Genomic DNA, 26,579 nt, shown 5'->3' with positions numbered 1-26,579 from the left:
GCGAAGCGGCGCTCGGTGGCGGCCCCAGCGGCGGCGGCGGCGGTCGAGGAGGAGGAGCAGCAGGCGCGGGAGAAGATGCTGGAGGCGCAGCGCGCGGACCCCGCCGGGGAAGGCGAGGGCGTGACCCTGCAGCGCAACATCACTCTGCTGAACGGCGTGGCCATCATCGTGGGCACCATCATCGGCTCGGGCATCTTCGTGACCCCCACGGGCGTGCTCAAGGAGGCGGGCTCGCCAGGACTGGCGCTGGTGGTGTGGGCCGTGTGCGGGGTCTTCTCCATCGTGGGTGCGCTCTGCTACGCCGAGCTGGGCACTACCATCACCAAGTCGGGCGGCGACTACGCCTACATGCTGGAGGTGTACGGCTCGCTGCCCGCCTTCCTCAAGCTCTGGATCGAGCTGCTTATCATCCGGCCCTCCTCGCAGTACATCGTGGCTCTGGTCTTCGCCACCTACCTGCTCAAACCGGTCTTCCCCACCTGCCCGGTGCCCGAGGAGGCCGCCAAGCTCGTGGCCTGCCTCTGCGTGTGTGAGTAGGGGACCTGCGAGGGGAAGAGGGGCAGCCGTGGTCCTGGGTCCCCGGTCCCAAAGCCCAGCATCCCTGCGACCCCGCCTCCCTGGACCATAGGAGGCTGAGGTCTCCTGTGCCAGAACTCACTGGCCTTTCATTCATTCTATCAGCCCGGGGGCCCCCTGGAAAGACCTCAGTGAGTGGGTGGGGGTCTAGGCCAGACCCCAGGGGGCGGTCTGCTTCCCCCGATCAGCTCCATTAAGACTTAAGCAGTGCCACCCACAGGCAGGCGGCTAAGCAATACTCAGTGTGTCTTGCAAGGGCCCACGTGGAGTGACTGAGGCGGTTTCCTGTTTCCGCTGCAGTTGTGATTGGTTGTTAGGATATTGCAGTTTAAAAAAATCATTCATTTCTGTTCTCCAAACCAGCCTATCAGGACTTGGACAGGCTGACTCATAAGAAAATAGTAGTAATAAAATCGCGTGTAGGGGAAAGGTTCTCACTGAGGCCCGGCAGCAGGACTGCATTCCCCTTCCCCGGCAGCAAGGGCAGCTGTTGGCAGAGCCCTCAGGTTGGAGGGCACAGTGCTAGTCGGCCAGAGAGGGCTGCTGCTCTGCACAACAAAACTGCCAAAACGGTTTCCTTGCACGATTTCAGGGTTAAAAAGTCAGTTGTAGCACATGCTATCTGATTAGTTTTGTTTTGTTTTTGGCTTTTGGCAGTTCTGAAGATCATTTCTGGCCAGGTCTGGACATGTCCTGCTTTCAAAATTCACACCGGAGGCCCTGGCCTTCCAAGATGTAGATCTGTTTGTTTGCATTAAAGCTGCTACCTGATGTAAGACCCACCTGCATCTTGGTAGTGTTCACAGTGATAAGGCTAACAGGGTTGCGCTTGCGTTTGGGTCACAAGCAGTGACTTAGTACTTGGAGCAGCTCCTGGCTGGCAGTGGTACCTGGTGCTGCTGTGTACTCTGGGTGGAGTAGCCCGGCTCAAGCAGTCACCCTGCACTCTAAGGCAGGGTGTGTAGATGTGGGATCAGAGGTAGAAGCACTTTGCCAAATCAGAAGCCTTCCTGAGACCAAATGAGACCGGCACCGTGATGAGGAGGGGTCTCCACAGTGTGGTGCTGGAGACCCAGAAACTTGGCTTGACCACAGCTAGGCAGGGCCGTGGCCGTGGCTGTGGTTGTAGCCATGGCGGGTCTGCTCATGGATGTGCTGTGGAGAACGGTTCTGTGGGGTGACCCCACGGACTGTGTGAGGAAAGGAACAGGCCTCTGACAGATTGCTTTGCTTGTTTTGTCTTTAGGGAATTTTAATTGTTGAGTTTTTGTCACCTCAAGGTGGTGTTGGATGGGTAGGCTTGGTCGGTAGTGACGTGGACCTATTTAGAGGGCCCCTCTCGCCTGTGAAATGGACCCTGGAAGGTGAGTTGCTGAGCTTGAAGTTGCCGGTGGCACCTGGAAAGTACTGCTTTGGCTGGGGGTGGGCAGGGAGGACAGGTATGCGCTAGCGTTCTTTCTAATGGAAAGCCAGCTGGCGTATGACTACGTGGTCCCATTCGGCCATGCATGTAATCAGCCATGAGATCCACTTCCTTCTCCTCTTCCCCACCCCTGGGCTGAGACTCCACAGCTAAAATGCACCTTCCAGAGTTTTCTCTTTGCGAATACCCAGGTGCTCCTTAAGATGTCAGTTGGTTCTCCGTGTACCTCTCGTTCTCTATCTTGTTTTCAAGCCTGAGGCAATATATCCACCTCAGTGTGCAGAGGCAGCTGCTGGTTTTCAGCTCTGGGGAAGCTGCACTTAGGACTCGGACAGGTGTGCTCACCATCAGGGGTTCCAGGTTTGAGAAAACAGCAGGTGGGGTGGAGTGGACTCTAATGCTGTAGCCACAATGTCTGCCAAAGAAGCTGTTCAGGCCAAACACTGTGAGCCTCACTGGTCTCATAAGTAGCTTTCAGACAGTCCTTGGGGGTCCCATAGGTGAAGCCCCCAGGTAAGTGCTGAGTGGAAATCCTTTGCAGGGTGCAGATGGGGTCAGGCAGCATCCCTTTCTGTTCGAGAAGGCATGCTTTGCCGATGCCCGTTAGCCCTCTGTTCACATGTGCGTGTCACTGCCCTTTCTATGGAACAAAGATCTGCAGTGACAGAAAGGAACAGGCTGTGTGGAGGAGTGGTCAGCACCCGCCTGGGCCATATGAGCGAGGCTACATCCCAGGCCCCAGACAGGGAGCTGGCCTGGCCAGTGGGGGAGGACTCCTGGGGACTCCCAGAGGCACTCTGACACCACCCATGGAGTCCAGGGAGGACTAGATCTGGCCGTGCTCTGGAAGGACATCTAAGAAGCTTCAGGTGTGTGCAGCCTTCTAGGTGGAGAGGCAGCTCAGGCCCTGACCCAAGGACAGCTATGCAGGGCATGGCGAAAATTTCAGGCATTCAGTAGAGGACACTGCCTTGAGTGTAGGGCCACTGCTCCTGAGGAGAAGAGTTTCAGTGTATCTTCGTGATTGTATATGAAGTAGGTCTCAGAATTTCTCCTCAGGAAGGGAAAGGCCAGACTACACCCCACACTTCCTGGAACCTGCTCCTCCGAAGGTGCCACATGATGGCCTCTAGGCCACACGCTGACCGGGTACCTGCCTGCTGGGAAAGGGCTATGATACACAGGAGGCCAGACTCTGAGCCTCGGCTCTGCTTGATCTTGTTGGCCCCGAAGGCTTGTCCCTCTACACCTTTCTGTTTGCTAAAGATGGTCTTGTGAAATGGCTTGGCTGGTCCGGCTCCTGCGTGGGATGGTCCTGCAGACAGGAAAGGTGGGGAAAGCGGGTTCTTGGGTCTGGCACTGGGAATTAGGTCTAAGGTTCCTTTCGCAGTGTGTCTTGCCTGCATTTGTTTCTTTGTCAGTCCTAAAGATGAGTGAGTTGCTTAAGGGGATTATTTATTACTTAATGAAAAAATGATAGCATTTAAATGGACTTCAAGTGATGCCAGATTTTATCTACAGAAGACGCAGACTGGAGCTGAGGTTCTGGCGGGGCTGGGGTTTCAACAGGCAGCCTAACCTCCCCTGGCCCTGCTCGGCCATATGCAGTGGCAGCTCCACGGAGTCCATCACTGGGACACGTGCACAGGGCAGCCCAGGGCGGCTTCTGCAGCTCTTATCCCTCCAGGGTGGAGCTCTTGGACCTAAGGATCAGAGTTGGCCCTCTGCCACCTGGCTGTGGGTGTCAGGGCCCCAGCCTGCAGACGAAGGTTCCTAACATAAAGACACATATCTGCTACCTCTTCCTGTTGAGTGGAGGATGGGGCCCTGCCGGCTGGGGCAGCTACCGGGACTTGCTTACTGTCACGCTGCGGGGCGCCCAGTGCATTCACAGGCCTCTCATCTCTGGCAGCTGTGAACCCGAGAGGTGATGGCGAGTTTACCTGGGCTTCCTAGAACCAGGTCTCCCACTCTCAACTGTCCCTCCTCTCCAGGTGAGCATGGGGCCAGATAATGGCCCTTCCTGGCTGCTGTGTGTCTGAAGACTTGTGACTTGATGTATTTTTTACCTCTGTGTAGAATAGGGCCTTGTCCCAGCCCCACATGGATGTCGGAGAGGATTAGGCCAGGCACAGTGTCAGTCATGCGGCATCTCTTCTTCCTAGCTACCAGGGGGGAAGCCCAGGGCTGGCTCTTTCTTCTCTAGCAAACATGAAGAAGGAGAGCGGGAAGCCAAGGTGAACCAGGTGCCTCCCTTCCCTGGAGCAGGGCTCCAGTGTGACCCCCCCCTTGACGAGAGGACCAACCCAAACCACCGAGGGGATGGAGGAGTCTGGTTGAGGACCCAGTCAGCTGACCTGAATCCTGGGCATGAGTGGGGGTGATTACCACAGAGGGGTGTGGGGTGCTTCTGGCGCCTTCGACCTTTGAGTCGTCTGCTAGTCTCTTGTAACCCTCAGGTGCCCACCGCTGTAGACCGCACTCTAAGCCTAGCCCTGTCCCTCCAGGCCTGGGGTATCTGGACACTTGCCAGCCACCACTGCAGGGACCCTGGCAAGCAAGGAAGAGCCCTGGTGTTTCCAGGGCACTCGGGGGCCCCGCGTCTCCAGTGTGAGCTCTGTGCAGCTGACAGTCTGGTAATTAGCCCTGAAATCCGGCTTTCCCAGCAGCCATGCAGGGGCAGCTGGCGCCTGAGTGGGTCACGCCCAGTCACGGGGCCAGCCTGGGCCTGTGGGGCTGTTCACAGAGCGCGTGACCCCCAGACTGGCGGGAGATAGGCGGGCGTCTGTACCCCTTTCCCTCGGGGTTACAGAGCCTGGGGTAACCCCGCAGAATGTGCAAGATCCCTGCGGGACGGCTCGGCAGGAGCCTTCTTCCCCCGCAAGACAGTGGGTAGCTCAGACCCCGTGGCCCAGGCAGATCAAAAGCTGCCCATACAGCGCGTGCTCAGCCTCTCCTCATCCTGCCCACCCGCCCCTGAAATCCATGTGACCATCTTGTCTTGCGACCAGGGAGACTGAGGCGGGAGTAGGCAGGGAGCAAAACGCCATGACACCACCTCCAAGCTAACCACCATTTGTCATCAGGCATACGTGTGAGGCACCTGGTATGCCTGGGCACCTCAGTGGCCTGGTGGGGTGGAGGCCCATCTGTGTTCTGGCCTCTTTGGGGAGCGCTTCCCTCCCCTCCTGTGGGCAGCTCTCCAGTCATCCTCTGAGCTTCCTGAGGAGGTTCACTGTGCACGTAAGCTCCAGGATGGCCACCCCTGCTCTCCCACTTTGTCCTGCACCCCTCAGACACACTCGTTACCTGCTGGCCCCTGGTGCTACCCAGGCAGTGCCCCCTCTGCTCCACGGCTGAGTTCTCTAGGAGGACCCATGCCTTATGGATCCTTGCAGTTGCTGGACCCTGGCTAGAGAGGGCACGCCCTGCCTGTGCGTCCAGGCCAGCAGGCGTGCCTGTCCAGCCGGCCGTGCCCACCCCTTCCCTGGGCAGGACCTGCCTGCTATGTGAGGACTCAGCACTGACTGCCCATCCGGGCCTGGGTACCGTAGATGCAACCTGATCCACGCTGAGTCAGCCTGACCTCAGGCACCGTGAGCCAAGCCCGGGTGTGTGAGCTGCAGCGAGTGGCCCCAGTGGAGAGCGTGGCCCTGCGAGCGTGGCTGGCTCCACACTTTGTCTGCAAGCCACCATGGCGGGCCTAGGACCTGCCTCTGGCTCCCGCTGGCCCCTGAGCCGGGCTCTGTCTCTGTCCTTGAGCTGTGAGTCCCTCCAGCTACGTGACCAGGGTGCGGAGCTTTGCCAGAGGGAAAGGGTGGGAGTGGGCCCAGTCAGAGCAGTCAGCAGGCCTGGTGAGGTGTCCCTGGCAGGCAGAAGGCATGGGAGCCTCCTGGAGCGCCTGCTGGCAGTGGCCCCACCTCTCAGCTGCCCACAGGCCCAGGGCATTATTCCTGAGAGGCCTGAGACCTGCTCGGAGAAGGCCCCTTAGTTTAGAGTCACCCTGGCCTCACTGCTGCACCTGAAGCCCATCGGGTTGGGGGAGGCGGGGGCTCTGCATTCCAAAGTGTGCAGCCTCCCCACCCTACCCCACCCCACAGACACACTGCGCTGATGGACCCTTAGCGCACCTCAGTCGGCCGGCTCTTTACACAGCGTCTGCTTCCGTCTCCTGCCCAGATAAAGCAGCCTGGAAGCCCCACCCCGCACCTCTATTAACCAGAGCTGGGCTACTAGCCAGTCCTGGGGTGGTATCCACATGGCCCTGGAGCTTCTTTAAGATAGCTGGAGCCAGCCATGGTGGCGCCTACCTGTAATCCCAGCACTCGGGAGGCTGAGGCAGGAGGATTGTTGCGAGTCAAGATCAGCCTGGGATACAAAGTAAGCTCAAGGCCAGCCTGAACTGCATAGTGAGACCCTGTCTCAAAAAGACAAAAAATATATATATAATAATAAGATAGGCCTGGGGATATAGCTCAGTGGCATAAGTGCTTGCCTGGCAAGACTGAGGTCATGAGTTCGATTCTTGGTACCAAAAAAAAAAAAAAAAGAGTTGGTCGAATAATAAGATAGCCAGGTTTTGACAGCACTGGGACGTAGGAGACCTGTGTGTTCTTGCTCACTCCCTCTCCGAGCTCCGTCCATCCTAGCTGCCACACGCAGGTGCTGGGCTGGATGCAGTAACATCCCTCCTCTTGAGAGACCGTGGCTGGCGGGCTGCCCCTTTTTCTCCACGGAGTTGGAGTGTCACAGGGCGCAGGCTGAGAGGCTTTGCAGGCTGGAGACAGACTCCTTATCACCTGCGTACAGCCTCAGCGCCCCGGGCGATTGCCTGATGAATGATCAGGTCCTGTGGCACACATGTGTGCACATGTTACTTCCCCCACAGAGCAGGACACAGCACTGCTGTGTGGAGGAGGGAGCAGGCTCGGATGTGTTAGGTAACTCACCCCAGGTCACAGCCTGGCAGAACTCAGGTGCCTGAGACAAGCCATGGCACCACTAGGAAATGTTTGTGCCCTGGGAAACTGTCATCAGGAGAGCCCTGGTAAAGAAGTCACTGTCTGGGGGTCTCCTCCTTTGCCCTAGACGTGAGATGTCAGCCAGCACTTGGACTCTGATCTACCTCTTTCTGGCCTGCAGTGAAAAGACTGACAGCTCTGTTCTGGGTGGTCGCTGGTACCCCGCCCCTGTGCCAGCCGGAGCTGTGTGTGGTCGGTTAGAAATGGAAAGGGGGCCGGGGCAGCTCAGCGTGCGTGTGGCCAAGGGTTCATCCACAGCACCGAGGGAAAATGAAAGGAAAGGAAAGCCGTGAAGACCCGAGTTTGAAAGTGTGCTGCCAGCCTCTAGTCAGGGCTTTCCACAGGATTGGAAGCGGGTGTTGGGGGCGTGGAGGCGGAAGAACAGCCCTGAGACCCCTGCCCCATCCCCCAGGTCACAGACGGCGGCCCCTCCTCTGCCCCTGAGGTCTTTCTTGACTCCTCCCTGGGGTCCTTGCATTTTCCTTTGCACCCCAGCCCACCCCATTTGGTGAAGAGGCACCTGACTCTGAGCCCAAGTCCACGTGAGCTGGGAGGTGTCGAGCTGCATGTGTGGGTTCTCTGCAGAGAATAGCCTAAAGATGGGCTGGGTGCAGGTTCTTGGGCCCATCCTGGACCTGCCTGACAGAAGATCTGGGGGCCCCCAGGATCCTGGCGGGGCAGAGCCACAGGGTTGACAGTTCCTGGCAGGGATAAGAGTGCAGGGCAGGAAAGGTAGAGGCCAGGGATGGCAGAGGAGGTGGAGGAGCTAGGCTGCTTCAATGTCAAGGGGAAGCAGTCACTGGCTTTAGTGAGCGTCTCCCTGCGTGCGGGGGGATGCGGGTGGAACTGTCCTTAGAAGCGGTGGCCTCTGCAGACAGGGCCCCTGGGTCCTGGGCTGAGACTCCAGCTGATGGGAACTGGGCCGGGCTGGGCGGGAGCCCAGGTCTCAACCAGCTGTTGTTGCTGTGGTCCTTGGCGCTGTTCTCTGACCTGGTGCCAGCTGTACTGCCCAGGGGCCAGGCCTACAGTGCTTCCTGGAACCAGCGTAGCCTGGGCTAGTTTCTTCTCTCCTGGCTCAGGGGCCTACAAGAGACGGGTGTGGCTGGCAGAGTTTGGGCAGAGCCACCCTCAGCTGCCTGGCCTCGCCCATGTAGGCAGCAGTTTCCTCTCCCTGAGCATCACCCTGCCCAGAGTATACCCTCTTAACTCCTGGGGAGTCCCCAGCTGATGTCACAGCAGCGACTCTGTCCTGGGTGAGTCTCAAGGGACAAAGGACTGCGTCCCATGGTCTGTGCCTGAAGCTTGAGCTCCAAGGGGACAGGTGTTCTGGTGTGGGCTGTGTGTGGAGGGTGGCCCTTCCCTGGCTGGGCAGTGTGCTGCTGTCAGGCATGCCCAGAGAATGAGTATATTTCCTTGGCCCAAACTGGGGCTGGCCCAGGCAGGGCTGGAGGTACCTGAGTGGAGGGGGACAGTGAGCCCAGCAGGACCCCGGCTGGACTCGGGTCATGCCCCTGCTGAGGGACCTGCTGCTTAGGCTGTGGGACCTGTGGCCAGCGGGGCGGGCCCTGGGGGGATGTCCCTGAGACAGGAATTGCTGCTAGCTTGGCCCAAGGGGAGGAGTGGTGCACCCCGCCCAGCCCTCAGCAGGGAGGGGCCGCGTATTTTGTCTCCCTGCCTCCTGCCAGGCAGGCATGCTTACGTGGGTGCCCTCTCGCATGCAGCACCCTCCCCTGGTCCCTTGCTGGAGGCTGCAAGTTACCAAGGATGGCAGTCAGCGGCCAAGCTCAAGTGCCAGCCTCTTGCCTGTGGCTGGGGAGCCAGGCCATGGGTCAGGGTGGGAGTGGAGGGTTAGGTCAGCTCAGGGACCCCTCCCGAGAGTGTCTTGTGAAGACTGTCTTGTGCAGGCCAGAAGGCATTGGGTCCAGATGAATTCATTTATTTAAGATTCTATTTCATTTTGAAATGTTGAGAAAAGGACTCGCAGAGGATAATGAGGCCCTTGTTTGCCCTGCCCATCGTCCCATCAGTGGCACTGAGGTTTCATCATCCACTCCAGTGCTTTTATGAGAGAAATAGCTCTGTGAAGTCCCCTTTGTCCCTGGCCGCCCCAGCCACCCTGGAGGCCACGACCTGGTTACTCCCATGTCAGGACAGGTCGGCATTGGTGGGAAGAGGAGCCGTGCCGAGTGGCCGTGGCTGGGCACCTGCTGGCCTCATTTGTCCACTGACTTTTTGGCTCAGATCTCTGGCAGGGCAGGCGTGGGTGGCAGAGGAGAGGCCCCTGCCTAGGGCCAGGGCGGTGCATTGTCCGGAGAGACCTTCGCTGTCCCCTTTCCTGGACACCCAGGGTCTGCACCTGAAAAGCGGGGAGAGGGAGCCCGCCAGCTCTGACCTCCGGCACGGCAGCAACACAGTCGCCCTGCAGAGACTGGGAAACCCGAGACCACGGCGACCGCCTTCGGTGTCTGGGCCCCGCCCCGTCCCGCCCCTGGGGCGACTGATGCAACATGCTGGCTTCTTGCTGCAGCCGGAAAGCCGAGCCGGGCCTGGGGGAGGGGCGGAGGTGCTGCCCGCTGCCCGAGCCGCTGGTCCCTTAGGAATTGTGACTCTTCTAAGAGCAGGCCCCACACTGCACACCATGCTCAGAGCTTGGCAACCAGATGGCAGGACAGAGGGAGCCAGACTGGAAGCATTTCCTTCCCGAGCACAGGAAAAGGGACGTCCGCAGCTCATCCCCACGTCCCATGTGCTGGGAGTCCCCGAGTGGTCACGTCGGCCATTGCAGTAACAGTAACCGCAGTCCCACACCTCCAAGCGAGCTTCCCAGCACACGGCAGTGGGCCGGTGTGTTGCATCAGCCGGAGCTACGGAGACGCTGCTGAGGCCCAGTCCTTTCCGGAGAGGAGTTGCCATGGTGGGTGGGATCCAGGATCCTGCCCAGACTCAGGGAGCCGTCCTGTTTTCCTGCCCCCTGAAGCGCGGGCCCCATCCAGCTAGTTAGCGCAGATTCATTTTTCCGAGACCTGGTCCTGAAATTTCACATAATTAGTGCAGCTGAAGGAAAGCCGCCTGATGTCCTGGCCCGAGCTGACCTGGCCTCTCAGAGCTGTCCGTGGGGGCGGAGATCTCAGGCTCTCGCAGCCCCTGGTGGGGAGGGCACTGGTTAATGTTTGACTGCGGTTGGTGACCAGGAGGAGGTCTCGCCTGTGACGTCTGTGTAGGTTCCCGCAGCCAGGCGTGATGTGGCTCGCGTCATGGAGAGTTTTCAGTGCAGGCTTCCGCGGCCACCTGGCCCTTAGGCATACGGTGAGCAGAAATTACGCAGTAGGAAGGGGTGGGCGGTGAGTATTTGTCGCCTTTTTAAATATACTTTTGTTTGCCTTCTGTTAGAGAACAGCTGTGTTTGCTAGTGTCCGGGGGCCCAGACAGGACTGGGGTGTTGGGCACTGCCTCGGCTGCTTGCCTGTGGGCCTGACCCCCTCGTCTCCTTCAGAAGCCATAGTCCTCCCAGGCCTTTCCAGGCGCTGGTTTCAGACTGGCAGGTGCGGCTGCTTGGTGCCGGTAAACAGCGGGTGTGCGTTCTCAGTTCTCAGTACCAACTCTTCTCAGTAGAACGCCCGCACGTGCTGCCTCTCACCCTGGCTGCCCGGCGCTGTGGCTACAGGAGGTGTCCTGGCATGAGGAGGGTCCCTGTGTCTCCTCCCTCGCCACAGTCATGGGCCAGCTCCACATGGCCCTGTTGTCCCGGGTTCAGCACAGATCCCTGCTAACAGGACACCTGTGTTTCGTCTGCTAGCACCCAGGTCATCAGGGAGGGGTACTCACTGCGCCCACAGACACTGCCAAAGGTCACCAGGGTGCAGGGGACACAGCCATCCTCCCAGTGGCCAGCTTGCGAATCTCCCCAGAGTCCAAAGTGGGCTCTTCCGGGGAATGGGCAGCAGGTCCCTCAGGAGGCTGCTCCTTCTAAGGGAAATCCGTTAAGACAGTCCAGGGGCACCAGGGATGCTGGCACTTTTAAGAGTTTGGTGTTTTCACCTTTGACCTTGGCTGTAGAGAACCAGCAAGTTTACCAAAACCAGCCCAGACAGGGGAGCCAGCAGGAGGGGCTGGTGTGGACACAACCTGCTTCCCTAGGGTCCCAGCCCCGACTCCGGCTTCCTGACCTCCCTGGCTGTGGGGACTCACACCGTCTCTGTCCCCACAGTGCTGCTCACCGCCGTGAACTGCTACAGTGTGAAAGCTGCCACCCGTGTGCAGGACGCCTTTGCGGCTGCCAAGCTCCTGGCCCTGGCCCTGATCATCCTGCTCGGCTTCATCCAGATTGGAAAGGGTGAGTGCGGCCCCAGCCTGGTGCATGGCGCCTGCTCTTTGTCTGACTCACGGGATGTGGGACTCCTGTCCCGAGCACTGTGCCGTGGCGTGGGGTTTTTCCGTTTGAGACAGGCCCAGCAGGTCCCACAGGGAACATGCCCAGAGCCAGGCGCCCACTCGGGGACCTGGGCAGGAGCTCTTCATTTTCTGCGGTTTGAGCAGCGACATTCCTGAGTCCTCAGCACCCAGGGTCAAATCCACCCTGGTCCGGGGGAGGGTGCAGAGCGTCCCATGCTGAGCCTGCCCCTTGACCCACGCCCCCACATACATGCCTGGAACATTCTCAGGGTATCGGGGCTGTGTGACTGCTCCCATAACTCTCTTGCAGGTCCTGGTGGGGTGGGGGTGGGGAGCTGCTTGGCTTTAGGTCCAGCAGCAGCACCAGGAGCCCCTCAGTGGGGAGAGTCCCCCCAGGAGGACGGCGTCTGTCCTTGGGCATGGGCACCAGGCCTGGGAGTATGGCCACCTGTGTAGGCAGAGGAATATTGTTCTCCTTTTCTGTTAAATGGAAGTGAAAGCTCAAGTGAGGGTAAAAAACGAGACAGAAACCTATACATCCTGCCATGGAGACACACCTCCTATCCACACACAGGGCCAGGGCACAGCAGCGTTGGGCTTTTAGGCCCGACGGCCCAGCTCTGATCACAGGCTGTGTGACTGCAGGCAGGTCACTGTGTCTCTAAGTCTCCTTTCCTAGCTGCCTTTGCCCTGGGGCTGCTGGGGCTGGGACAGGCAGGCGGGAGAGTGAGCACAGTGTGTCCCTGTGCACCCACGTTCTCGGTCAGCTCAGAACAAGTGGGTGGGTGCTGCTGGGTGTGTGTATGTATGTTCACACACGCACACATCACGTATGAAGTTCCTCCTGCGTCTTTGCCTGTGTTCCACCTCCTCTTCCACAGCCGTGTAATATTCCAGAGTAAGCACGTGCACAGTTATTAAGCAGTCCCCTCCAGGTGACCGCAGGCCTGGGAACACACTCCTCGGCTCTGAGTACTCTCCCAGGGAAGCTTGGAGCTTGGTGGGTTGTGGGCTCCACACTCAGGCAGTGCCCCTGGCACGCAGTTGGCTTGGTACGAGAATGCCCCAGGGAGGTAGGCACGGGACACTGGTGCACCGGCAGCTTTGCCAGCCTGTCACGCTCCTGCAGGCAGCCAGGACCTGGGGCATACAGCAGACAGGAAATGGGCTCGGCGCCCCACTGTGGGCGGGAGATAGGGTTCTGGTGAGCCCTGATGTCCTTTCCTGCCCTCCTCTTGTCCCGTCCAAAGCCCTGCGAGGCCCTCCAGGGCCAGGCTCCATGCAGCCCACGCCCCCTTGCGTGCCCGGCCTGAGGCCTCAGGGCTGTGGACTTGGCGGGAGGCCGAGTGTGCCTTCCCGTTGGCTCCTTCACGCTCTGCGGCCAGCCTTGGCCTTGCCCATGCGTCCTTCCTCTGGGGCATCTCACCGGACACCTCAAGGGGAAGGGGGAGGCATGTTGAGACGGACTTCTGGGGCAGGTAGGCTTTGCAGGGCTCCTGGCCTAGTGAGTACCCAGCAGCACTTGCTCCTGTTGTTCCCGTCATCACTGAAGGGCCCCTCTCGTCCCGCCCCCCACAGTTCCCAGGTGACCACGCAGTGGCCCAGGTTGTACTTCCAGAACCTCATCCTCAGAGCCACTGGTCACCCAGTCACCGGAACGCCCCTCCCGAACCATCGCAGGCCGGCCTGGGCCCTGCTTGCCACCTGTGCCCTCGCCGGGCGGGCAGCTTCCTGGACTCGGCGCCCAGCACCTTCCCAAGGGGGAGACACACTCGAAGCTCTAGGACCCTGGGAGGATGGCGCCCACTGCAGAAGGGGTGGCCAGCGGCAGGGAGGGAACCCGGGAGTGAGGGCTGCTATGGGCAGAAGGACGAGCGTCCCCACCCACAGACCTCGCGCAGCCAGGCAGGCGCCACTCTGCACAGTTTTGGGGAGGAGACTGCTGTGATCTGATGGACCGGTGAGGAATTTAGGAGGGGGAACCTGTTAGTAAAAACAAACTCCAGTAGGGACAGCAAAGAACTTTTGTTCAGCCTGAATATACAACATGTGTATAATCCCAGTTGCTGTGGAAACACCCCAACGCCCCAGCAGTTCCTTTGTGACCTCTGCGACGCCATGCAGAGTCTGCAGAATTCCTGTCCCACTTGCTTCCCCAGAGGTTTGCGCTATTCCAGACAGATGCCTTCACTCTGGAGGACGTTGAGGGGGTGACCCTTTCTCCCTGAATAGTTGCCCCACTTTATTTACTGTTGCACACTGAGATCCCCATGCCCATGGAGGCGGCTGTGCCCAGGGTCCCTCAAGGCAGAGACCCCCGTAGTGCACAAAGGGGCTGTTGTCCCTCGTCCCTATGTGGGCTTGGAGGGGCTGGGGATTTAGCTCAGTGGTGCAGCGTCTGCCTGGCAAGTGCGAGGTTGTGAGTTTGATTCCCGGTCCCGGAAAAAAAAAAAAAACCTATGTGGGCTTGGAGAAGTAGGGTCCTCTTTGCCTTGGGTGCCCATCCGTCCAGCCCTGGAACTGCTGCCTCCTCACCACCCGGCACCACTGGCCCTGGTGCAGTGGGCTCCGCCTTCCCGTGCTGCCCATTTCTGGCTGTCTGGCCATGAGCTGGTGCACAGTTGGTGGACTTCTGCAGAGCTTCCCAGCCCCTGCGCCCACTGAGGATGCACCCTGCCACCCGGGGCCTGCTCCCTGTACAGGGACAGAGCATGCTGCACGCTGTGCACAGGACTCACAGTTGGGGCCGGGGAGGTCCTAGGGCAGCGGCTTCTCCCCAAGCTCCAGTGCAGGAAGAGGCAGCCAAGTGCAGGGAGCGGCCCTCTGCAGGCTCCTGGGCCCCTGGGGTGCGGGAGGAGCTTCAGCTACCCCTGGCTGGGGCAGGTGGGGTGATACGGGGGGGGGTTCTTGGGGGCAGGTGTCATGTGAGGTGTCTGGCTGCATTTAGCCCAGCATGTGCAGGGGGACCATGCCCACGTTGGCTGTCACGGGACTCGGGGTGGTGGGTGGGTGATGGTGGCTTGGACAGGTGACACGGGGAAGTTATGGGGGTCAAGGAGACAGGCAGGCAGGCGGGCGGGTGGCGTGGGGCTGTGGCCTGAGGCCAGGCTGTTCCCAAACAGAAATGGCAGCCGGGCCTTTGTTTCCGAGGCCGAGGTGGGAGTGGGGTGCTGACGGCCTGATTCCTGCACCCGGCAGGGACCAGGTCCCCCCCCCAGGACACACAATGAGACCTATTGTGGTTCTGCTGAGTCGCAGAGTCTGGTGGAGAACACACTAATCCTCCTCCGGCAGTCAGACCAGACACCACGCGGACGAAGGAGGTTCCACTGAAACTTTCTGTCCTCCTCCCACGTCGTGTCGCTGGCTCAGGGTCCCTCTGCGGCCACAGTTGACCTCTTCACTGTGTGCACAAAAAGCAAAGATGTCTCAGCCTGGCTGCTTGTGAGTGGTCACCTCCCCTGCCTCTCACTGCCAGGGGTCCTGGAAGAGAAGGCTCCAAGCTCAGGCCCCCCTGACACCCCGACCCGGGCACCTGCACGTGGTCTGCAGCCTGTGAGCCCGGCTCCTCTGGGTCTTCCCAGTGTCGGGCACTTCCTGGTTTGTGAAACAGTCGTTTCCTCTTAGCTGTTACACTGGCCAGGCCCCCGGGCTGGGAGAAGTGTGGTGTCCTGTCCTGCCCCTCCATCCTGCGGCTGGTGCACAGAGTAGGTGGACTGGGACCATGGCGTGGTGTAGGGGCTCAGGAACTCGTGGAGTGTCCCGATAGGCCATGCTGCAGGGCCGTAAGCATTTGCTCGTGGGCTTTGTGGTGGGTGTTGGAGGTATAAGGGGAAGGCTGGCATCAAAGTTCCAGAAGAGCAGCCAGGCGGGTGGTGGGATCCAGTGTGCCAAGAGCCCGTGGGACCATTACCCAGAAAGTCCAAGAGGCACCCCAGAAGCCTGAGCTCTTGCTCTGTACCTCCTCCTGGCTCCTGCCGGCTTCCGTGAGCACAGAGACAGCAGGGCTGTCTGCCTCAGGAGTCCCAGTAGTGAGCACCTAGCCCAGAAGGGGACCCAAATCCTGTGAGGAGCAGCTTCGCACCACCCCAGGGAGCCCGGCATCTGCTCAACCGCGTGAGGACAGACTTGGCGGGGTCATTGCCAGTCTCATCTGGGTCCCTGCATGGCAGACGGGGAACCCACAGGGTCCCCGAGTGAGGACACGCATCCGTCCTGTCGGGCCAGGGCTTTGTGTGTCCCTAGTCATCCCTTGCGGCCCTGTGTCCAGGTGCCGCTGCGCTGGGGTTGGGGCTCCACACCTGAGTGGAGGACTTGTTCTGGCCACAGGAGGATCCACGCTCAAGGCGCTGCTCTGCTGCATGGAGCTTGGTGGATCCCAGATGAGCCTGGGGACGTTAACCGAGCGGGGAAAACCAGCCACAGCCCGCCTTGGGCTGCCAAGGCAAACTTTGGGCGGAGCCCTGGCTGCCCCTTCATGGGGATCCAGCTTGTGGGTCTGTGACAGGGTAGCCTGCTGGCGTGGGTCACACGAGGACAGGCAGGACGCTGTACCCAGACTCCTGCCAGACTCTCACTCAGTCCTGAGCTGGGTGGCTATGCTCTGGAGACAGAACGCCCCTTGTGGTGCGCTTAGGACCGTGCCCATGTGCCACCTTGAAGACACTTCCCCTGTGCCATGCCTTGGGCTGTGGGTGAGGACTCGGCAGCTACAGTGGAGGATCGAGGTTCCCTCGAGGGTTCTGTTTTTGAACCCCAAGGCTCCACGCGGAGCTACGTGCCTAGCCCTTTCTAAAATTCTGAAACAAGCTCTTGCTAATTTGCCCAGATGGGACTCGGACTTGGACTTTCGAACCTCTTGCCTCAGCCTGTCAGAGTGCTGAGGTCACCGGCTGCACCGCCATGCCTGGCTGTGTTGGTGTTCTTTTACTTTTTTTTTTTTTTTGTACTGAAAACTCAGGACCTTGTGATTGCCAGGCAGCTGCTTGTGCTGCTGAGCTGTATCCCCGGCTGTGTTGGTGTTCTCTGACAGTGGACCCGAGTCCTTTTCCTTGGGCCCGCCGGGGCCTCATGATGCTTCAGCATTTGAAGAGTAATGGCTTCACGTGCTTTCCTTGTGGGTAGGATCAAAGGACAGGAAGCCGGGCTTTTCCCCCATGGCTGGGTGGGAGAAGGCCCTCTCCATGGAGATCTGAGGTCCACAGCTAATCTCAGCCAAGGGGCTGACCCTGCGACTTCAGAGGACAGGGCCACCTGCTTTGACCACACCGTCCAAACCCAGTTCCTGCCCCAAGCCCTTCCAGACAACAGGCAGAGCCCAGTGAGGCAGGCGGCAGAGCCTGGGGGAGCTGGAGAGGGTGCCTGGCCACAGTCCTGTGCTGGCACTGCCTCCAGCAAGGCCTGGGCTCTGGGGACAGCAAGTGACGGCAGAGCCTAGAGCCCCTCCCTCCCGCCAGCCAAGGTCAGCCCTTCTCCCCGCCCGGAGACAGCAGCAGCCCAGGCACAGAAGGCGCCAGAGCAGGCCGGCCCTGGCAGAGCGAGGGCACCTCGTCCCTGCACTGTCCCAGGGCACCAGCTGCTCCAGCGCCAGAAGCCTCCTTTCCTGTGCAAGAGGTGGGAAGTCCGGAGGCCAAGGTGTTGGCATAGTTGTGTCATCCAGAGTCTCCAGAGGACCACAGAAAAAGAAAAGAACAACAATTAAAATCCTATGGACCCAGGGAGGATCCTTCCTGCCTCTTTCCGCTGTGCCTGTTGGCTCTGGGCGTCCCTTGGCTGGTGGTGGCATCACCACAGTGTCCGCTCCATCTCTTGTGGCCGGTCATAGGACTTAGGGCCTGCTTGAGTTCACCTCCAAATCCCTCGTTATGGGGTGTTCAAAGGCCATCTTTCCAAATAAGGGCATATCTTGAAGTCCCAGATGGACGAGGATTGGGAGGACACTATTCTAACAGTCACGTCCTAGCTGACCAGCACATGGAACCCCAAAACCCATTTGGGCTGGAGTGCAGAAGCCCCGTGGAGGCTGTCCCCAGTGGAGAAGCGGCTTTCCCGCCACCGAGGTGTCCCATCCCCCGCCTGGAGCTGTGCCCGTGGTTGGCTCTGGCTGCCCCCATCTCCAGATCACAGTTTTCCATGCTGGGGCCTTCTCCACGCCCTGCAACACAGAGGGCCAGCCCAGTCTCAGGAGACGTGGGACCCATAGGAGCCTCTGTCCTCTGAGTCAGGGGCCCTGGTCCGGCTGTGGGCCCGGGTAGGAAGAAGTCTTTCTTGGTCCATTCCCAAGTGCCCTTGGCCACTGTGGGCTCCCTCCCAGGAGTCTGTCAGTGAGGAACTGGAGGACGGGAGCCAGCCTTGGCTTGGGATACTCGCCCGGCTCCCCAGGGGGACTGTTCCCATGGCTGCCTTGTGTGACTCAGGGATCTGGGCCACTGTCCCCTACAGGGCTCTCCCCTTCCTGCTTCACCCTGGTGGGGAGCTACTCTGCCCAGCTCCTGGGGGTGCTTGGCACTTGGGGTTTGCGGGGACCCCCAGCATCCGCTCACACATCAGCCTTAAGATGCATTTTATGGACAAGGACAGGAGACCCAGGGTGAAGGGTGAAGGGGTCTGTCTGGCCTGGCTTTGCTCCCCGTGCCCCTGCCAGAGCAGGGGAGGACACTTCCTGTTAAGGAGGGAGCTGCACCCAGGTCCTCCCATCCCCAGCCGACCTGTGCCACTGACTTCCTTCCGTCTGTTGGGTGACTGTTTGCAGCTTGCCTTCCTGTTCACCATGGCCTGGCGGGAAGCACCCTGCCGCCAGGCAGCCGTGAATGAACCTGTAGTTTCTGCAGTGCTGTGCGAGCAGAATCTCAGCCCTGGGCAAGCCCTTGGGAGGGGAGCCTGCAGTCGCCTTGCCTAGCCCTAGGGTATGGTTCAGATGGGCACCGCCACCTCCTCAGGCTTGGTGGGGGGCTGCTGTATGGCACAGGACCAGAGCAGCATCTCTGGCTTCGACCACTACACATTGTACCCCCACTAGCACTCACCTGAACCCCAAAAGTCCAGGCCTTACCAAAGCCTGTGCCCTGGTTGCAAGTGGGATGGTTGGAACGGCTGCTCTGGAGCTGAAATCCCGACCCTATCTCCTTCCAGGAAGACATGCAGCTCCCTTCTCTTCTCCCTGGGGCTGGCGCAGAGCCAGGCGTGGAGCAGCTACTGCTGTGAACTGATGGGATAGGCGAGTGCTCTGCGAATGGTGTCCTAAGGACTTGGGGGGCAACCCTCAGCCACCCAAACGGAGCTGGGCTTGGAGCCGATGGTTGGGGCAGGCCGAGCGCCCGCTGCTGTGAGCCCCCTCACCCTGTGCTACCTTAGGCTGTGCCAGCCCCAGCCAGGGACAGCTCTGGGGGGTCCAGGCCAGCAGCCTGGCGCCCACTCCATGGCGCCTGTAGAGGGAAGGGACAGCCTGCGTTTGGTCCGGTGCCCAGGGACACAGAGGCCTCCCACACCAGGCCAGCATCCAGGACAGTCTGAGACCTCCACATCCCAGGGTTCTGAGCAGGTGGGGCTGGTGCCACCAGGTCCTCAGACACCTGCCTGTGCCCCACGCCCATACCACCACCCCTGTGTGGGGGTGGGGCAGTCCCAGGGCCTGAGACCCTTCGCAGTGCCCCACATTCCCCATCCCAAGCCCGCTGCCATGAGAGGCCGCCCCTCCGCTCCTGAACTTCACCTCCTCCAAGGGCCTCAGGCACTTGGTGTCCAGGCACCCACAGGCTGATGGCCTGGGGCTGCCACGGCGGGCCCTGGAAGCCGTGCCCATCAGAGCATCTAGCGTCCTCAGAGTGTTCTGTCCTCAGCGAGCGCAGCTGGCTACCCTGTGTCCGTCCACCAGAGGCTGCTCCTCATCACTAGGCCGAGCCTGGGTCTGTGGTGTGAGGTGGCCTGTGACGTCCTGGACACCATGAATGGGGCACGAGGCCCTCCTGTCTCAAAGTGCCCGACACAGAGCCTCACTCCCAGGGATAGGCGGCCCTGCCTCAGTGTCCCCATTTGTAGGACAGCTGCTGCCCAGCAGGGCAGTGTGGGCCAGGGGACAGAGCAGGGCACTGATGGTGTAAGGAGCTGCATGTTCCAGAGCACTGTCCAGAGCTGGAGGGAGGGAGCCCCAACCCACCCCGTCCTGCCCCAGCAGCGGGCCCATGCTTGCCCCCCAGTGACCTGGACCTGGGCAGTCAGAGCTGAGGGCGGTCAGGTACTCGGCAGGCTGTCCCAGTGCAAAGCCTTCACCCTGAATTTTGTTTTGTTAGGCATCTTGCTGCGGGGACATTCCTGAATTTCCAACATGCCCTGACCAGCATGCCTTTCTCTGTCCTGTGCCAGGTGACGTATGCAACCTCGACCCCAAGTTCTCCTTTGAAGGCACCAACCTGGATGTGGGCAACATCGTGCTGGCTTTGTACAGCGGCCTCTTTGCCTATGGAGGATGGTAAGTCCCGGAACATCTGGGGCCCTGACATGTCCAGAATCCCGTCTCCAGACCATGCCGGAGAGCAGGTGGGATAGAGCACAAGAGGCCTCAGAAGAAGCCAAGATGGCTTTGGTGCGTGGCCTGCAGGTCAGCCCGGGACAGGGACCTGTGTCCGTCGGCCCTCAGGATGGCTACAGGGGGACAGAAGTGCACAGGGTGGGCAGGTGGGGAAGGTGTGGAAGGTAGGGTGCCCAGAGTAGGCACAGGCGTGAGAGCTGTGCTGTCCCTGCGGCCACCCATGCACCCTCTCCCTGGTGACTGACCCCCAGCAATCTGGAAGCTGGCTCCAGCCTTTAGTGCTCACTGGCGGCAGGGATGAGTTGGGTCATGGCTCCACGTCTGCCTCGGGAATGGGGCCGACTTCCCCCCGCAGAGGGCTCATGGGTGGAAGAGCGTCGTGGGCACAGGGCATCATCACCCCTTGTCCTAATGCTCAAGGGAATAATGTGTAACACATGTGGCCTGGATTCTAGGAATTACCTGAATTTCGTCACAGAGGAGATGATCAACCCCTATAGGTACGTCCAGAGCGACGGCATTCTGGCTTGGCCTGCAGTTGGGGGACCCTGGAACAGGCCCAAGCTGGCTGGTGGGGCCCTGTGACCTGGATGGGATCCTGGGGGTGGGACAGCGTGCCTGGGTGGAGAGTGTGCATGCTGCAGGTGTCCCAGGTCCCCACGTGGAAGGGAGGTCCGGAGGGAACCGGCTGCAGCTCCCAGGAACCGAGACAGCCCTCGGGTGGGGGCTGGGCAGGCCGTGCAGAGCCACCAGGGTGGGGACATTCCGACTGGGTGGCCCCAACGCTCTCGACCCTCATGGTCACCATGCAGGACCCTCAGTGGTCAGGGGGCCCTGAGGCTGGCATTGCTGAGGGGGACCCTGGGTTCATGCAGTCACCCACCTCCATCCTCAAGCACCTGTAACTGGCACCCTCACCATGTGCCCAAGAATCGGCTCAGACATGGGGTGCCGGAGGTCCAGGCCTTGGCCCTGGGCTGCGCTCTGATGTGTGTCCTTCCCCATGGCTCCCAGAAACCTGCCCTTGGCCATCATCATCTCCCTGCCCATCGTCACCCTGGTGTACGTGCTGACCAACCTGGCCTATTTCACCACACTGTCTACTGACCAGATGCTGTCGTCCGAGGCCGTGGCCGTGGTAAGGCCCAGGGTCCAAGAGGTCCTGCAGGAGACCTCACTCCTGCCCCAGGGGCTGGAGTCCTTGTCCTCAGTCTCCTCAGGGACAGTGGGAAGTACAGGGCATCCTTGCCTGGCTGCTGTTGACATCTCTCGGCTTGAAAAGTCCTGGGGCCCAGGCAGCACCCAATTGGGTGATAAATCACTTCCTGGTATCCCATGTCCATGGGACCTCCTGGCGTCCTGGAGTCCATGTCCAGAGGCACAGCATCCCCCTTAGACCTCAGGAATCAGCAGCACTAGGGCAGCGGCAGGGCTGAGAGTCCTGTGGCAGCATGGCTTGGCCTCTGCAGCCCCAGGGCTCTGCCACCACCCCCATACCCCCCATCTGGGCTAGTGGCCAAGGCTCACTTAACAAGTGGACTCAGTACCCACTGCCTGCCAAGACCACAACAAGGAAGGCAGAGCCCCAACCCCAGACAACCCTTGGCTCTCAGTAGCTGGAGGACACCGAGTGCAGCGAGGGTGGCTGAGGAGCCTGCTGCAGGGTCCCCAAGTCTCTCGGAGTGGTCGGACGCAGAGCCAGGTCACAGGCAGAGCTCCTGAGCGGTGGGGCTGCCTGCCACCTGGCTGAGGCTCACAGGACTGTGTCCCCAGGACTTCGGCAACTACCACCTGGGAGTCATGTCCTGGATCATCCCGGTCTTCGTGGGCTTGTCCTGCTTTGGCTCGGTCAATGGGTCCCTGTTCACGTCCTCAAGGTGAGCTCACCCTGAGTCCTGCGGCCCTGCCCCACCTTCCTGTGCTTTGAGAGCCGTCCACTGTCACCACGCTTAGCTGGCATGGCTGCAGGAAGCAAGACCTGCGCCCTCTGCACACCCTGAGAGTGAGGGTCGCCCTGCGCTCCCTCCCGCACCGAGGGGTCTAGGCATCTGCGTCTTGCAGGGTGGCAGTAGGGACTGACCACCCACTCTCCATCCACAGGCTGTTTTTTGTGGGCTCACGGGAGGGCCACCTGCCCTCGGTCCTCTCCATGATCCACCCCGACCTCCTGACACCCGTGCCGTCCCTCTTGTTCACGGTAAGCCTTCTGAGGGCCTTGTGCACACCTAGCTCTTCCACACTTACGCCCACACCGCACTGCCCGAGTTGGTGGCCACGGCGCCAGCACTACCTGGAGCAGATGTTGGGAGGTGTTCTCGGGCATGTGCTGCACAGACCCCAGGGACACCAGAGACTCTGGAGCCTAAGTCTGTAACTCAACATGCAACTTGTAGCAGCCCAGCCGTAGAGACCCTCAGACGCCCCACCCAGGGGAGCTGCTGGGAACCGGCCTGGGCTCGGTGCTCATTGTCTTTGGGGTCTCTTGGGAGGCTGTGCTCTCCATGGCCAAGGGCTCTGCCTCAGGGCCACCTGGTGGGCGTGGGTGGGCAGCACAGGGCACCTTCTCGGCGCCAAGCAAGGAGAAAGCCCTGGGTGGTTCTCGCTCCATCCTGGCTACCACGTTCTGTTTTTGGAGGGAGGTGCAGCCCACCCAGCCCCACTCTCCCTCCTCGTCCTCCACAACAGCCCCTCAGTTTGACCCCCGGCTCCTGCCTCCCCGACCCCCCGAGACCTCATGGGCTGCCAGTCAGTTTCCCTTTCGAGGCCGTTTCCGGGTGTCCACTGCCCGCCATCCCGCACTGAGGGCCGCGCTGTCTCTTTGCAGTGCGTCATGACCCTGCTCTACGCCTTCTCCAAGGACATCTTCTCAGTCATCAACTTCTTCAGCTTCTTCAACTGGCTGTGCGTGGCCCTGGCCATCATCGGCATGATCTGGCTGCGCTTCAAGAAGCCAGAGCTGGAGCGGCCCATCAAGGTGTGCACCTAGCCTGGGCCACGCAGTGGCAGGCAGGGCCCGGGTGTCCCCAGGAGCCTGGCTGGCAGACGGCCTCTTGGTCCTGTCCCTGCCTGGCCTGTCTCCCTTCAGCAAACCTGGGTCCTGAAGCCTTGCTCCGGCCAGGGTGGACCGACACAGTGCGCAGAAGGGCGGGGATTCATTAACCCAGCTGCTCAGGAGTGCCGGGCATGGCTCTGCGTGGAGGTGGTGGCGAGGGAAGGCACGTGGTGGCCAGTGGCTGGCAGCTCCTGTCACCCGGCCAGTTCCCCTTTGGCGCAAGGCCGTCACACTGGTGCCCACTACAGGCCTCTTCCCTGTGCTCCAGCCAGTGGGACAGGAGAGCCTGGGTCAAGGGAGGGAGCGGGTGAGGCCATGTCCCAGGCCCTGCTCCATGCCCTCAAGGCTGGGTGCGTGAACCTTCAGGTGGCCGCAGCATGATCCTGGGGAGAGCCTGGGAGAGGGCACCCGGGCACACCAGCGGTGCCCCACCCTTCTTGGGGACCAGCTTGTGCCTGCTGCTGCCCGCCAGCAACCAGGGCCTTGGGAGCAGACACCAGTGGGAGGTCCTGCCCAGGCCCTGCCACATGGCCGCACTGCCCACAGCAAGGGCATTCAAGGGCGCAGCCCTGGGAACCTGGGCCCTGAGCCCGTTTTCTCCCGGGGTGGACTCAGGCCAGGGCAGCCCAAGCCCACCCACTCCCGCTCAGCCTCCTGTGCTGAGTGAGTCTGGGTGAAGCTGTGCGGGGTGTGGACTCACCTTCCACTGGTCACGGCTGCTGGGACACTGGAGGACAGTCAGTGGGGTGGAGGTGGGTCTTTCCGTGGGGCTGGTGCGCACAGTGGCTGACACCTCACCTCCTGCACAGGTGAGCCTGGCCCTGCCGGTGTTTTTCACCCTGGCCTGCCTGTTCCTCATCGCCGTGTCCTTCTGGAAGACGCCTGTGGAGTGCGCCATCGGCTTCACCATCATCCTCAGCGGTCTGCCCGTCTACTTCTTTGGGGTCTGGTGGAAGAACAAGCCCAAGTGGCTCCTACAGGCCATCTGTGAGTGTTGAGGACCCCGTCCCCACCCAGCGCCTAGCCTGGTCCCTGGGAGGCGTGGCTTCCTGCTTGGGTTGTGGTGGGTTGAGAGCGAGGGCGGCCCTTGCACCCCAGGGATGAGACTCTGACCCAGAGGGTAGAGGGGAGCCCGGGCTGCTGGTCGAAGCAGGCACAGGGCCTATGGCCCCTGTGTGGACTGAGGACCCGCCCTCAGTCCTCATGGTCCCTTGGAGGGGCCCGGGGGCCACCCATCCTTGGAGCGGGGTGTGTGCCCAGCCCAACCCACTCAGACCCAGCCAGAGCCCAAGGTGGGGTGCTGTCCTCTTGAACCAGACTCCCTCCCAGACAGGTTGCTTTTTGGAGAACATCGGGTGGCCCCCATCTGTAGGACACTGGCTGCCTCAAGCCAGGGTGGTGCAGGGTGTGGACCTGCGAAAGGGGGTATTCCCTGGAACCCAGGCCTGGGGTATGGGCTCAGGTCCTACCCAGGCTCAGGCTTCTGCGGGGTGAGCGGCTCCCATCCCATCAGCCTCAGGCTGCTTGGAGTTCTGCCTCTGGCCGGCAGGTTCAGGGAGAGCCTGGCGCGGGGCCTGGCGTCCGCAGCAAGGTCTGCAGGTTTCTATAAAACAGGTTTCTGGCTTGTGCTATGCTGGACAGCGTAGGCCAGGCTGCAGAGGCCTGGCTTCCCAAGGAGGAGACAGCAGCCCGGCTCGCACCCTGCCAGCCCTGACCTGTGCCACCCAGCCTCACTCCCGCCCTCTTCCCACAGTCTCCATGACGGTCCTGTGCCAGAAGCTCCTGCAGGTGGTCCCGCAGGAGACCTAACCCAGATGCCCGGAAGCCACAGGGGCAGAGCACGCAGCTGTTTTCAGACCACATGCCTTCGGAAAAGCAGCTTCCGGCCCCGAGCACCGCCAGACGCCCGGCCTCCCGCTTGCCCCTCCATGGGTTAGGCACCCACGGCGGTGGTGAAAACTCTGGTACGAATTTAGTCCTGGAAGATGAACGTCTGCTCATGGCTTCCTGGGCACAAGGGACCTCCTGTCACCTCGGCCCTGCTCCCTTCCCTTGTTTTCAGTTTAGTTCTTGTTGTAACTTCAGCTCGGGGTCGTGTTGACACCCCTGAGGTGATTACTTTTTAGAGAACCGGGGCAGAGGGGCGAGGAGGTGGTGTTTCCTCGCCTAACGCTATCTGCAGCACAGCACGCCTCGAAGGGACCAGATTACTGTCACAGGGTGCGTGGAACTACTGAGACTCGGACGTCACTGTCATGACCACGGGTTGCACTGACAGACAGCCCCGCTGTGTGCGCTTGGCTCCCCGCTTGTTTTCACAGTGCTAGGAGGGAACCCAAGTCCTAGGCAGGTGCTCACACTGAGCCGCCCCCAGCCCTCTGACCATGTCGTCATAAACGTAGGGGCAAAAGTGAGAACGACCCCCCTCAAGATGCCAGGTCCCCCTCTGGGAACTGCAGGCGCTGGGCAGCCGTTGCCCCAGCGGGCAGCCCAGAGCCCCCCACAGCCTCCTCAGCTCCCCAGCAGGGTGTGGTCTCTGGCTCCCAGGTGCAGCCAGGAGGAGAGGTGTTCCATCTCAGGATAGGTGGCAGGGACTTCGGGACACACCTTTGCCACTCTCTGGGGCTCTGCCTTGGCCACAGACCACTGCCCACATCAGGAAGAGGGGGCGGCTACAGGGGCCACCGTGTGCTTGGGTCACTTCTGGGTGGGAGCAGCACGGACGGGTCCCGGTGCCTCCTCTAGTGGGGGACCCCGCCCCACAGGGCCGGGCAGCTCAAGGTTCACGGCGCTGGCTCCCCCCACCTGCCCTCCACCCAAGGGGAGACCCCAGGCTGTACGCAGAGACTTGGCAGACTTGGAAGCCCCTCTCTCTGCTGCCGCACCTGGCTGACCTGGCCCCAGGGTCCTGGTCTGTGGGGGTTCCGTTTCAAAGCATCTTGTGCAACCCTTTGCTTCGTGTTTTGTCCTAACCTCTTACTAATGGACGGGTACTGTGGGTACAACGTTTATTTATTCCTGCAGTCAGCACTGCCTCGCTGACTCCGGGGGGTGCAGGCGCCACCTCACCCCATCCCTGTGACATCCAGAGAGTGACACACGTGGCTGGGCATCTTCATTCTTGTGTTCACGGCTAACCTGTTACACTAGCTTGTTAGGGTGGGTAGTGCTGTTGTATTGTGGGGTTTTGGTGTTTTTCGTTTTTTTTTTTTTTTTAATAAAAAGCTATGGAAATTCTGAGGCTGCCGTGTTCTCTCCTTCCATGTCTGATTCTGCGTGGGAATGTTCTGGGGCTCCTGGGCCCAGCTCTCTCAGGAAGGTCCTGCCCTGGGGGTGTCCTTCACCATGACCCCTGAGCCCGTGGTGCTGGGGCTGGAGGAGGACCATCAGCCCGGTGCTGGGGGCTGTCAGTGGCCCTGGCTTCCTACGGGAGGGCTCAGGGTGACAGGGCTGAATGGTCCTGGGCTACGTGACCCTGGGGCTGAGACACTCTAGCCCACAAGGGAGAAGTTTCAGGATAAGGCTGAGGCAGGCGGGCTTGGCCTGGCTGGGCAGGCAGGCAACTCGGGATCACAGCACTTCGAGGGC

General features: G+C 60.8%; 1 protein-coding gene across 1 annotated transcript; it reads left to right on the top strand.

Annotated features, from left to right (window-relative positions):
- Positions 1-26,232, top strand: Slc7a5 (solute carrier family 7 (amino acid transporter light chain, L system), member 5; the record flags this gene model as incomplete). Its single annotated transcript, XM_013508008.1, is given in 10 exon segments — positions 1-529; positions 11,228-11,353; positions 19,774-19,879; positions 20,395-20,439; positions 20,954-21,077; positions 21,713-21,816; positions 22,040-22,136; positions 22,764-22,913; positions 23,801-23,978; positions 24,745-26,232. Coding segments are annotated over 10 exon segments (1,515 nt in total), but the record flags the coding sequence as incomplete, so codon positions are not given.
- Positions 26,233-26,579: the final 347 nt, after the last annotated feature.

The sequence above is a fragment of the Chinchilla lanigera genome, unplaced genomic scaffold (genome assembly GCF_000276665.1).
Source record: "Chinchilla lanigera isolate Chin_1 unplaced genomic scaffold, ChiLan1.0 scaffold00140, whole genome shotgun sequence".
In the NCBI taxonomy this organism is placed as follows: domain Eukaryota; kingdom Metazoa; phylum Chordata; class Mammalia; order Rodentia; family Chinchillidae; genus Chinchilla; species Chinchilla lanigera.
This window is presented reverse-complemented; position numbering and strand designations above follow the sequence as displayed.